At 46.4% G+C, this 13125-nt stretch overlaps 1 protein-coding gene across 1 annotated transcript; it reads left to right on the forward strand.

Annotated features, from left to right (window-relative positions):
- Positions 1 to 732: 732 nt before the first annotated feature.
- Positions 733 to 11982, forward strand: LOC307122266 (beta-1,3-galactosyl-O-glycosyl-glycoprotein beta-1,6-N-acetylglucosaminyltransferase 3-like; the record flags this gene model as incomplete). Its single annotated transcript, XM_079810282.1, is given in 5 exon segments — positions 733 to 1310; positions 1312 to 1384; positions 9986 to 9994; positions 11703 to 11797; positions 11799 to 11982. Coding segments are annotated over 5 exon segments (861 nt in total). The 5' UTR covers positions 733 to 810.
- Positions 11983 to 13125: the final 1143 nt, after the last annotated feature.

Raw genomic sequence — 13125 nt, forward strand, 5'->3', positions numbered from 1 at the left:
CCCCAAGATTTCAAAAGATTTTGGCTCTGATATAGAAATTGGGCAGACTTTATACCTGTGACGATAAATAAGTGCAAGGCCACCCCCTTTCCCAGAGCAGCGAGGTTTGCATATATAAGCATAACCAGATGGTACTGTTTGGTTTAAATAAATATAATCATTGGGCTTTTGCCATGTCTCAGTCACAGACAGAAAATATATATATTTCTGGCCTCGATAAGTTCATGAATGAAAGATGTCTTATTGTTAAGTGAGCGAACATTAAAAAGAGTAAAACGAAGTACAGAAGGCTGAAAGTCTGACCTGGGCAGTGGAGTAAGTACTTCATGATCAATAGTCCTCCCAGCATTTTTAGGCAGCCTAGGGTGTGTAGACCAAAGTGGCCGAATTTGTCCACCACATTCAGGTTTAGCAGAACTGATGGAAAAATTCAGACGAGACCCACGATGAACATATTTCTTTCGACGTATAAGATCTGGATGATTAAACAACAGCAGCGGAGATTGCAGATCTAAGTTTGTGCAGGTCAGCCGCCGAGTAAACCAGTCGGGGAGCGGTGCTGATCACAGCAGAAGAAAAGATGATCCATGTGTATTGTAGTAATCGGTGTAGTAATAGTAGGTGTAGTAATTACTATGTCTTTATGCAGAGGTTAGCCTTTCCCCTTTGTATATGATAGGCTAGCTTTCACTTCCTGACACACTGATCTCCTCTCCAGTCTCTCAGGACTGTCCATCCTACATCCGAGACAGAGGGTTTCTGACGCTTTCTCTCAGTAAAGAGGAGAAAGATTTCCCCATTGCTTACTCCATGGTGGTCCATGAGAAGATTGAGATGTTTGAAAGGCTCCTAAGAGCCATTTACACTCCTGACAATGTGTACTGTGTTCATGTGGACCAGAGGTCTCCTGAGATCTTTAAAGAAGCAGTTAGGGCCATTGTGTCCTGCCTGACCAACGTGTTTGTGGCCAGCAAACTGGAGAAAGTGATCTATGCCTCCTGGTCTCGAGTTCAAGCGGACATGAACTGCATGCAGGATCGGCTCAAGTCACCTGTCCAGTGGAGGTATCTGCTCAACACCTGTGGCACTGATTTCCCCATTAAAACCAATGCAGAAATGGTTGAGTCTCTAAAACACCTGAATGGGAAGAACAGTTTGGAGTCCGAGGCCCAAGAGTATAAAAAGGTGCGTTGGCAGTATCATCACAATGTTACAAATGTTGTGATTAAGACCAATGTTAGAAAGTCACCCCCACCAATACTGAGCCATATGTTCTCAGGAAATGCTTACTTTGTTATTTCAAGAGAGTTTGGATCACATCTTCAAAAGCAAAGAGACTCAAGATTTCATGGAATGGGAGAAAGACACATACAGTCCAGGGGGCGTATTACAGAACCTTTCTATCTTAGGTCTTAACTTAAGATATGATAAGTTAATTTAGGATTTTTCACAAATTCGTATTTCAGAAGCAAATCTTAACTTGATTTAGGATTCTTATCCTATCTTACAAAATCTCATCTTAACTGTAGTTAGGAAATCTTAAACCGCTCCATTGAGTTCGGTAATCAACAGTCAGGTCTGTTACCAAGCAACGAACCACATGCAAACTGCTTCTGAGGTAACATTAAACCTACAATCAAAATGGAGAAACAACGGCGTGCTTTTAATTTCAGTGTGGCAGAGATTGAAATTTTGATAAGCTCTGTTGAAAAGGTAAAGCCTGTTTTATTCAGCAAGTTTTCACCTTCGCTCTCTCACGAAGATAAAGAGAGTGGGCAAGAGTTGCCGTAAAATGTGTCTGCGGCATCTGCCGTTTTTCATAGTGCAGAGTCTGTGAAGAAAAAATTCACCACTCTTGCAAGTGAAACTAAAAAGAAAGCTGCTATACAGGCAAAGGAGATAAAGAAAACGGGAGGGGGAACGAGCAACGCTCCATCATTAACCCCTTCGGAAACATGAATGTTGGGTGTCATTGACAAGGTGCATTATGAAGGTAAGACAACACAGAGCAAGTTGTTTTGTAACGTTTGGATTTAAGGTAGCAAATAAACGTTAGTGCTAATATGAAGCTATAATTTGGTTATTGACCCAGGCATCCCTGGTGGTTACGAGGTAGGACTGCAGATGGAGCAGCATGAAATGTCAACAATACAGCTGTCAGATCTGGAGGAGGGAACATCAGTGCCTCGTCAGTTACCCCCATGTACGATGTTATGCATTAATTCTCACATTGTCTCTATGTTGAATTCTGTGCATGTAATTTAGCTTATGTTGCTTTACAGCAAAAAGACAGAAAGTCACCTCTTCGAGCCATGCAACACAGTTGCTAGAGATAGAGAGGGAGAAACTTGAGTTGTTCAGAGAGCGAGTGGCCATTGAGAAGGAGAGGTTGGAGTTAGAGAAAGAAAGACTTCAGCTGGAAAGGTCACAGCTTTGTAAAAGGTGCAGGCAGGTACTGTAGATCCTTAATGTTTTAGGCTTCTTTGTTTTGAGTTTTTCTTGATTGATGTCACCCATTTCCTTTCTTTTTTATGCACCGCAATGTTTATTTAATAAATAAAAAAACATAATTCAAAAAGTGATTTCATGCCATTTTTTTTTGTTCTTCTCTGCAATGTTCATTGAACTAAATGAAATGTATATTGTGGCGGAGGGGGCGTGGTTCTGCGAAGTCTGTAGCGGGAGCGAGGAACTGCGGAGACGAGCGGTGAGTAAGCAGGTCAAGTGCAGATCACTAACACCTGTGTCTCGTCCCAGTGATTGGCGTGGAGAGAACATAAAAGCAGCTGTCTGGAGAGAGAGGGGAGAGAGAGCTTTGGACTGGGACGTCGCGAGTGCCTGCCTGCAGGAGTGAAGCAGAGAAATATTGAGTGATTAAGCTGAGAGAAATTGAGTATATTGTTGCCTTTGATGCGCCTGAGCGCCTGTTTTGTTGTTTACAAAAGTTCTGAGTAATAAAGCGACTGTCCCAGTCACGCTGACCCCGCCTTCTTCCTTCTCCACACACGAACATACATCACACTGGTGCCGAAACCCGGGAAGGAAGAAGAGTGCCGCCGCCATGCAGACCCCGCCAAAGACGCCGCTTGCGGACCTGGTGTCATTGCTCGCCGGTCTTCACCAACAGACTCATGAAGATCTGCTGGCCGTGAGGGCCGAGCAGGATAAACGTTCTGAGGCCCTCATTCGCGCCCAGCATGAAGACCGCGAGCTGTTCCGGAGCTGGATGGTCCGGGAGATTCCGGCCACCCCCCCGTCTACCACCGACTCGGCCGCCACCATCCACCTCTAGAAGATGGGCTCCGAGGATGATCCGGAGGCATTCATCGACCTCTTCGAGAGGTCCGCCGAGTCCCGGGGGTGGCCCCGGTCGGACTGGCCAATGCGGCTCCTGCCGCTGTTGTCAGGAGAAGCGCAGGTAGCTGCACACCAACTGCCAGTCCAGAATCTCCTGGACTATGAAGACCTGAAGCGCGCCATCCTGCAGCGGGTCGGCCAGAGCCCAGAGCAACAGCGACAACGCTTCCGGAGCCTGACCCTCGGCGAATCCGGTCGACCCTTCACGCACCAGCTCCGGGACTCGTGCCGCAAGTGGCTGATGGCCGGCGGAGGCGACGTCGAGGGAATCATCGACCGTGTGGTACTGGAGCAGTTAATCGCGTGGGTCCAGTGTCACCGCCCGACGTCGCTATCCCAGGCCATCCAGTTGGCGGAGGACCACATGGTGGCGTGCCACGGGGTCGGCGAGCCCTTACCATCTGCGTCTCTCTCTCTCTCCCCCTCTGTTTCTTCCCCTTCTCTCCCCAAGCCTGTTCCCCTTCCCAGGTCGCGTGGGCTGTTGCCGCCCACACCGGCCCCACGGTGGAGGACGGGCGGCCCCATCGATCCGCCAGCATCAGCCCGCCCGCTCCAGAGGGGAGGGGCGACAGTCGCGGAACCCTACGCCTCCCCATCTGCCTCAGCGTTCTCTCCACGTCAATCACAAGACCTACTTCCAGCCACTAGGGCGGCGGGGAAGTCTGGGCCGGCTTGCTGGCGCTGCGGGGATCCGGGGCATTTCATCGACCGCTGTCCCGTTATGGAGATCGGGACACTGGTCCGGGTCCCCGACGCTCCACAAGCCGCCCCCGATCAAGCTGGGCTGTTCCTAATTCCTGTGAGTATCAAGGGGGGTACGTATCAGGCCTTGGTCGATTCAGGTTGTAACCAGACCTCTATCCACCAAAGCCTGATTCGCCCTGAGGCATTGGGTACCGGCCGCACGGTTACGGTGAGGTGTGTGCACGGGGAGGTGGTGAAATATCCGTTGCTGGCCGTGGATATTCTATTTAGGGGTCAAAAGCATAGTGTGGAGGTGGCAGTTAATCCGCACCTCCGGCATCCACTAATTTTGGGGACCAATTGGACAGCCTTTAATGAATTGTTGGGACACTTGTGTGCGGGTGCTTCTTGGGATAAACAGGTAAACCGGAAAGAGTCGGTTGCTCAGGTGGGAGAGGTGGATTCGGGACCTCTGGGAGCTGTTCCGGGGGAACAGAGCGCTCGTGAGATGCCCATTCTCACAGACCGCGATGACTTTCCCCTGGAACAATCCCAGGATGAGTCGCTTAAAAATGCGTTCACGCAGGTCCGTTCCATCAACGGCCACCTCCTCCACCCTGACCAGCCGCTCTCTTATCCGTATTTTTGTGTGTTAAAAGATAGGTTGTATCGGGTGACCCAAGACGCCCAGACAAAACAGAATACAACCCAGTTGTTAGTACCTAGAAGCCGCCGGGAAATGCTTTTCCAGGCGGCTCATTCTAATCCGTTGGCCGGGCATTTAGGACAAACGGCCACGCTTAACCGTCTAATGGCCCGCTTCTTCTGGCCGGGCATTCACGAGAATGTACGCAGGTGGTGTGCGTCTTGTCGTGAATGTCAGTTGGTAAACCCACCGGCCACCCCAAAAGCACCATTGTGCCCACTCCCGCTAGTGCAGGTCCCCTTCGAGAGAATTGGTATGGACCTCATCGGGCCATTAGAACGGTCAGCACGCGGGCATCGCTTTGGATTGGTCTTGGTAGACTATGCAACGCGATACCCGGAAGCAGTCCCGCTCCGCACTATTTCGGCGAAAAGTGTTGCGAGCGCTCTGTTTTCCTTAATCTCCCGGGTGGGAATTCCGAAAGAGATTCTCACCGATCAAGGCACGGCGTTCATGTCACGAACGATTCGCGAACTGTACGAGTTGTTGGGCATTAAATCGATTCGCACCAGTGTCTATCACCCACAAACAGATGGTTTGGTGGAACGATTTAATCGCACGTTGAAATCCATGATTCGTAAGTTCGTTCACGAGGACGCCAAAAATTGTGATAGGTGGCTAGAACCTCTGTTGTTTGCTGTTCGCGAGGTCCCGCAAGCCTCCACGGGGTTTTCCCCCTTCGAGCTTCTTTATGGGCACCAGCCTCGGGGGGTGCTGGATGTCCTTAAGGAGGCTTGGGAGGACGGACCTTCCGCGAGTAAGAACGAAATTCAGTATGTCCTGGACCTGAGAACAAAACTCCACACTTTGGGGCGGCTATCAATGGAGAATTTGTTACAGGCTCAGGACAGACAACGACAGCTTTACAACAGAGGGGCTAGGCTTCGTCAATTTGCACCGGGAGAGAAGGTACTTGTATTACTCCCTACTTCCACTTCTAAATTAATCACAAAGTGGCAAGGACCCTTTGTGGTCACACGGCGAGTCGGGGATTTCAACTATGAGGTAGTGCGCTCAGATAGGGACGGGGCACGTCAAATATACCACCTCAACCTTTTAAAAAATGGTCGGAGGCGGAGTCAGTGTTGCTTGCGACGGTGGTGAGCGGAGAGGATGATCTCGGGCCAGAGGCGGTTCAAAAGCCTCAATCACTCGCTCTGGCCCGGGGGGGGTCATCTCTCGCCGTCGCAACTCACTGACATTAAAACATTACAAGCAGAGTTTGCTGACGTGTTCTCGCCCCTCCCTGGTCGCACGGACCTCATTCAACACCATGTTGAGACAGAGCCGGGCGTGGTGGTTCGCAGTCGGCCCTACCGGTTACCTGAACACAAGAAAAAGGTCGTTCAGGCGGAATTAGAGGCTATGCTGGATATGGGCGTAATAGAAGAGTCCAGCAGCGACTGGGCGAGCCCGATAGTTTTGGTCCCAAAACCTGACGGCTCGGTTCGGTTCTGCGTGGATTATAGAAAAGTGAACGCGGTGTCAAAATTTGATGCGTACCCAATGCCAAGGGTGGACGAATTGCTTGATCGGCTAGGGACCGCTCGCTTTTATTCGACATTGGACTTGACCAAGGGATATTGGCAGATCCCCTTGTCACCAATGTCCAAAGAAAACACCGCTTTCACCACGCCGTTTGGATTACACCAATTTGTCACCCTTCCTTTCGGCTTGTTCGGGGCTCCCGCGACCTTCCAGCGTCTGATGGACAGGATTCTCCGGCCGCATGCTGCATATGCTGCTGCGTACTTGGATGATATTATCATCTACAGTGCGAACTGGCAGCGGCATATGCAGCACCTGCGCGCTGTCCTGAAGTCGCTGAGAAGGGCGGGGCTCACGGCCAACCCGAAGAAGTGTGCAGTTGGGAGGGTGGAAGTAAGATATCTGGGCTTCCACTTGGGTCATGGACAGGTGCGTCCCCAAATTGACAAGACTGCAGCCTTTGCAACCTGCCCACGGCCCAAGACCAAAAAGGAGGTTAGACAGTTCCTGGGGCTAGCGGGATATTATAGAAGGTTTGTACCTAATTATTCGGACCTCGCTAGCCCGCTGACTGATCTAACTAAAAAGGAGGTACCAGATACAGTTCAGTGGACGGAGCGGAGCCAGCAGGCTTTTACCCAGATAAAGGCTGCTCTGTGTGGTGGGCCGCTCCTACAGGCTCCTAATTTCTCTCTCCCTTTTTCCCTGCAGACGGACGCCTCGGACAGGGGGCTGGGCGCAGTCCTGTCCCAGGAGGTGGAGGGGGAGGAGCGGCCGGTGCTGTACATCAGTCGCAAGCTCTCTAAGAGAGAGACGATGTACAGCACCATAGAAAAGGAGTGCTTAGCGATCAGGTGGGCCGTTATCACCCTCCGCTATTACCTCCTGGGGCGGGAGTTCACCCTCTGTTCGGACCACGCCCCCTTGCAGTGGCTCCACCGCATGAAGGATACCAACGCCCGGATCACCCGTTGGTATCTAGCTTTACAGCCTTTTAAATTCAAGGTGATCCACAGGCCGGGTGCTCAGATGGCTGCGGCTGACTTCCTCTCCAGAAGGGGGGGGGGGGGGGGGCTACAGGCCGGATGGCTCCCCGGCCTGGTGCGGGCGGTGGGGGTATGTGGCGGAGGGGGCGTGGTTCTGCGAAGTCTGTAGCGGGAGCAAGGAACTGCGGAGACGAGCGGTGAGTAAGTAGGTCAAGTGCAGATCACTAACACCTGTGTCTCGTTCCAGTCATTGGCGTGGAGAGAACATAAAAGCAGCTGTCTGGAGAGAGAGGGGAGAGAGAGCTTTGGACTGGGACGTCGCGAGTGCCTGCCTGCAGGAGTGAAGCAGAGAAATATTGAGTGATTAAGCTGAGAGAAATTGAGTATATTGTTGCCTTTGATGCGCCTGAGCGCCTGTTTTATTGTTTACAAAAGTTCTGAGTAATAAAGCGACCGTCCCAGTCACGCCGACCCCGCCTTCTTCCTTCTCCACACATGAACATACATCACACATATCAATGAAAGAAATTATTTCATGCTATTAGTTATTCTACAAATACGTCTAATTTGCAAAAAATCTTTGAATAAGATGATTCCTTATGTAGAGGCCTGGGTTCTGGTTGAGGTCTTGCTTCATCCTCCTCTGCTGCATCTACGTCGGGGTCTGGCAGTTTTGCTAGTCTGCATATGTTGTGCAAGACAGCCGTGGCTTTGATGAACAGAGCAACTTTCTCTGGGGAATACTGGAGGTAACCTCCACTAGTGTCATGACATCTCCATCTAAAAGTTACACATTTTTATAATTATTATTATTATTTCAGCAAATGCAAAAATGTGGTCGCCCCAGTACCCAACAGCATATAAGAGTTTTTGTTTTTGTTAGTTTTGGTTTTGTTTTGGAATACCTGCTCTTCCAAACTCCAAAAAGACGCTCCTGTCTAGACCTGCATCTTTTATGTGCCTGGTTATATCTGTATTGTAAACAAAATATAATATTACAGGCAACTCTGCTTACCTATTACATTATTATAGCAGTACAGTGTAGTATAGTACACTATATAGTAGATTAAATATCTCTATCTGCATGTCATACCGCATTTCTGCTGGTGTTTGCTCATTGATCACAGGAGTCATCAGGAATGGCTTTAAAGGATATCCTGAATCGCCTAGCAGCCAACCATTTTGTCCACTTTCCTCCAGATATGCATTGATGTCACTGCAATAAAGGCTTTTGTATTAAGGACTATGCAGTTAACACATACGTTTATCAGATGATCATAATAGTGTATTGCCAGGAACAACAACAAAAAAAAGTTAACTATTTCAATAATTGTAATTAATTTAGTAATGAGTTGATATTGTATATTGAGCATAATTGTAAAAAATAAAATTAAAAAAATTAAAAAAATTAAACCCCAGTGTTTATTAATTTAAATTGGCAAGAAATTAGTGCCTATGTCACCACTAAATTAATGGTTATATTATACTATTTATATTAGTGTAATGAAATCTGCAATCAAACCCTAACCTACCTTGTATTAAAAATGAAGGCATCGTGCGTTGACCCAGGCCACTTTGCCACCAAATGTCTTATCATCATATTGTGATCTCCTATGGCCTGGACAATGAGAGCATGATACCCTTTTCGGCACACATACGCCACCTCATTCTCTCCACTAGGGGCCTTCATTGGAAAGAGTGAGCCATTCACTAGTCCTATTACCCCCGGCATCCTACTTGTCCGGAAAAACTCAAAAGTTTATATTAAGCATTAATAGCCACACAAATGTGGTCCAGGCAACTCCTACATTATATTCACTGCATGTATATTTAAATATCCTTAAAATATAAAGTTATGAAACTTCTCTTTGCCCTCAGTCAAAACGATTTGGCAGACAACAAATTATAGATTCATGAGAGCAAAGTTCGGCCGTTAGATCTACACAAGATGCACCACTACAGGACATCAGAGCCAGCGGTAAACGTCAGAAGGACTGGCCGAGGAAAGGCTGCCCTCGCCGGGATTATGAGCGGTGATTGCCCGATGATCGCCTGGATCTCACAACTCCAAAAACACAAGATTATTTTTTTTTAAATAGGTGCTTTCTTTATAAATAAACCACAGATTTGAGCTTTAAACAACTACATTCTCACATGAAAAAGTCTTAAAACTACATTTTGTGACACAATAGTAGTATTTTTAAATTATGCAGGGTTTCTCATCACGTAACTTTACCACGTGACCGCAGCTAGCAGGCTCCTGATTGGTTAACGCGGCGGGAATTGATGCCAAAGTTCAAATTTTTCAACTCGGGCATCAGGCGCGAATTCGGTTCAAACGCGTGAATGCACAAAAGGACCATTCGCGTGTAACACGCGTATCGCGCAAGACGCTCAATTCGCGCGAATGAGGCGGATTCGCGTCCTTCGCGCCGCGGGACCTCCAGACGCGCGTCAACGCGCCTTTCCATTGACTTAACATTGAAATCACTCGCGCCAGACACTCTATTCGCTTTTTGGTGTGAATGCAGCATTCGATTTTAGATATGCCAGGTTGTGACATTTTTGCTATAGAAGCGACCTCACTTTGAAAATCGCCTTTTGCAAAAAAACGTGAGGCGTTAGTCACTTGAAGAGTGACCGGTAATGCTCCGTGACGGCTCGTTGGCCTCTGTAATGTTGGTCGCAATTCGTCAACTAACTGGAGAATCATATGTCGTGGGAGTCTGTAATTACTTACGAGTGTTTTATCATCAAAGTGCAGCACGTCTGGGTCCTCCAAAAGTCTCTCCACCATCAAATGTCGCTGCTCTTCTTCTTGTATAATTAATAAATGTAACTCCATTCTCGAACAAGTCTTTTGTACTGTGAATTTTCCGTTGGATTTCATAAAGGTTTGAAGTCAGGCAGGCCCGTCGCAAGGGGGGTGCGAGGCCCTGTGCGAACGTGATGTGCGAGGCCCGGGGGTATATTAACGGGGGTATAATGTTGCTATAGTGACGAACAATTTGTTGTTTATGTGGATATTTAAGAAAAAAAATCGTATATTCAGTTTAACAGCAGGTTCAAGAAGTTAAACTGTGTAACTGAACTGGGCACATTTTAACGCTAAAATTATGTTCTAAATTATGAATGGGTCAAACGCGTTTGCTCTCTCACTGAATCATCAGAATCGATTTCTCAGTCTGTAAAATAAACAGACAGTAGGCTATTGAGAGGACCAGCGCTGTTTTTCAGTAGGCCTACTATTTCCTCTGTGAACATGCGCTAAATGGATGTTTGACAATTTCGTTGCTTTTTGCAGTTTTCAGATTTAAAAACGTTTAAAACGTCTAGAAATGGAGTAGGCTTTACTCGTTCTGCGGTGCCATTGCTCTCACTGATGCTCCGACAGGTGAGTAGCTAATAGTTAGGTTATGCTTATTTAACTTTAATAGTGTTAAATTAAAAAACTTTTGTACCGTCAGATGAAATGCAGGCGTCCGCGCTTTCTCCGTCCATGCAATAAATATGCATCCTTGAATGAGCGTGCATTTCTCCGTCCATGCAATAAATATGCATCCTTGAATGAGCGTGCATTTCTCCGTCCATGCAATAAATATGCATCCTTGAATGAGCGTGCATTTCTCCGTCCATGCAATAAATATGCATCCTTGAATGAGCGTGCTTTCTCCGTCCATGCAATAAATATGCATTCTTGAATGAGCGCGCATTTCTCCGTCCATGCAAAAAATATTCATCCTTGAATGAGCGCGCATTTCTCCGTCCATGCAATAAATATGCATCCTTGAATGAGCGCGCATTTCTCCGTCCATGCAATAAATATGCATCCTTGAATGAACGTGCATTTCTAGCGTATTTAGGCCTACTTGAACTTCTTAGGTAATATCTATGGATTGACCCATTTCAGACGCGGCCAAAATCTGAAATTTTAATGGACTGGGAATAAAGCTCTATGAACTTGACGTGCGCTGCCGCGCTGACTGACATGTATGCGCATTAAATCACCGTCACACAGTCTCACGCACAGAGAAATAGGCTATTGCAAGTTACTGCATAATACATTTTTAACAAGCAGAATAATAAGGCATCACGAAATACACTTTAAGCTATGTTTTATAGTATTTTGAAGGACAAAAACATTAACTTAAACATCATCAAGTCAGCTGTCGTCTTTGCGCGAGGCCCTGTGCGGTCGCACACTTGGCACAGCCCTTGCGACGGTACTGAAGTTAGGACACCAGTGGGGTTGTCCTAAAGTTAAGGCAGCTTTTAGGATTTTTTGTCGAGTTAGGATGCTTCTGTAATACCCGTTTCCTATCCATAGTTAAGATAAGATTATGCACTTACGAAATGTCCTTCTGTAATAGCGTTTGTCCTAAATGCGGTCCTAACTGAAATTGCCATGGTTACCAAACAGATAAGATAGGATTCTAAAGTTAAGATGTTTCTGTAATACGCCCCCAGATGAGCACATGTAGGCTACGTTACAACGGATGCCTTCAGTACCAGGATCCAACCCTCCAAACATTAAGTACAAGCAATCGGACATGAACGCAATTGCTAGTCTGGTGAAGCTACCATGAAGGAAATCTAAAGAGTGGGGCTTCCTACCCACCATGCTCTGGGATACACAGACGGGCGGTGTGTGTCTATGGAGCTGGGGACTTGAAATGGATTGTGAGGCAACACCATCTTTTAGCAAACAAGTTTGATCCAGAAGTAGATATTGTAGCAATCAAATGTATGGAGGCTTTTTAAGTTACAAAGCTATTTATGGTCGATCATTGCTAACAGTCAAAAATTCTGACATTTTTTTATGATGTTTTTAATGTTTTAAAATAATTGTAAATATATTAGAGATATGGACCATCTTATTTATATGAAATATGTTGATATGTACATGTATATATAAATACACTTTCTATGCAGGTCATATTATTATGATGCTAACTGTCAAATAAAATATAAATTAAATGAATAGTTTGGGTTTTAAAAACTTTTTGTACTTTTTTGTACAGAAGCTTTCTTTGTGTTACATATGATATTTCCATATAAACCAACATTTGACAAACCAAAAACGTATCTGTGAAACTTCCACTATGGATATATCCTAAACAGAATTTTGAAACAAGTCTTTTTAACCTTTGGGGCAGCAGGGTATGCCTCAAGGAACCTCAACATTGCCAAAGGCTACTGTGAGGTGACTTAATTTGGTAATTACTACGCTCCACTAGGAGGCGCCGCTGATTAGCGTTGCGGCTTGTCGCTGCTGTTTTGACATAAAGAAAACTATGATAATGTAGCAATCATGGGCGCAGACATATAGATGAATTAATCTTCCAAATTATTCAATCAAATGAACATCCCCTTCACAAAGCCCAATTCAGCTCCAGACCCCAGGAAATCGACCATCGATCACGAGAGAGATGGAGGCTCGATTCTGCCCGGAGCTACTAGTTGTTGATAACTGACTTCCTAAGGACTTGTGACCAAAACTTACACAAAGAGGACAGAGGACTCGTTGTCCTCTCGTTGACAAGACAAAGAAACAAACCAGATCTCTGTCTTTGCAATGACCGGTAAATGAACTCCACGTGACACAGCTCAAACTCCCAGCAAACTCACAGAAACTGTTACATATGGAGTGCACTGATTATTGGACTTTCATTCAAATAGCCTTCGACATAGCTTGTTAGTGTGTTTACAACTGATACACGTGACTATTATGCATGTATTTTACTCCCAATTCATGCAACTATGTAACTATTGAATGGGCGTATGAAAAGGCACTGTGTTTGATATTGTTGTGTTCGTATGGATATAATCCAACAGATGAGCTGAATGAAATCTTTATAGAATTGATCATGTCCTTATAGTAAGAAATTAGGTCTAAATTTACTC

This window comes from Gobio gobio (assembly GCF_949357685.1).
Source record: "Gobio gobio genome assembly, chromosome: 25".
NCBI lineage: Eukaryota > Metazoa > Chordata > Actinopteri > Cypriniformes > Gobionidae > Gobio > Gobio gobio.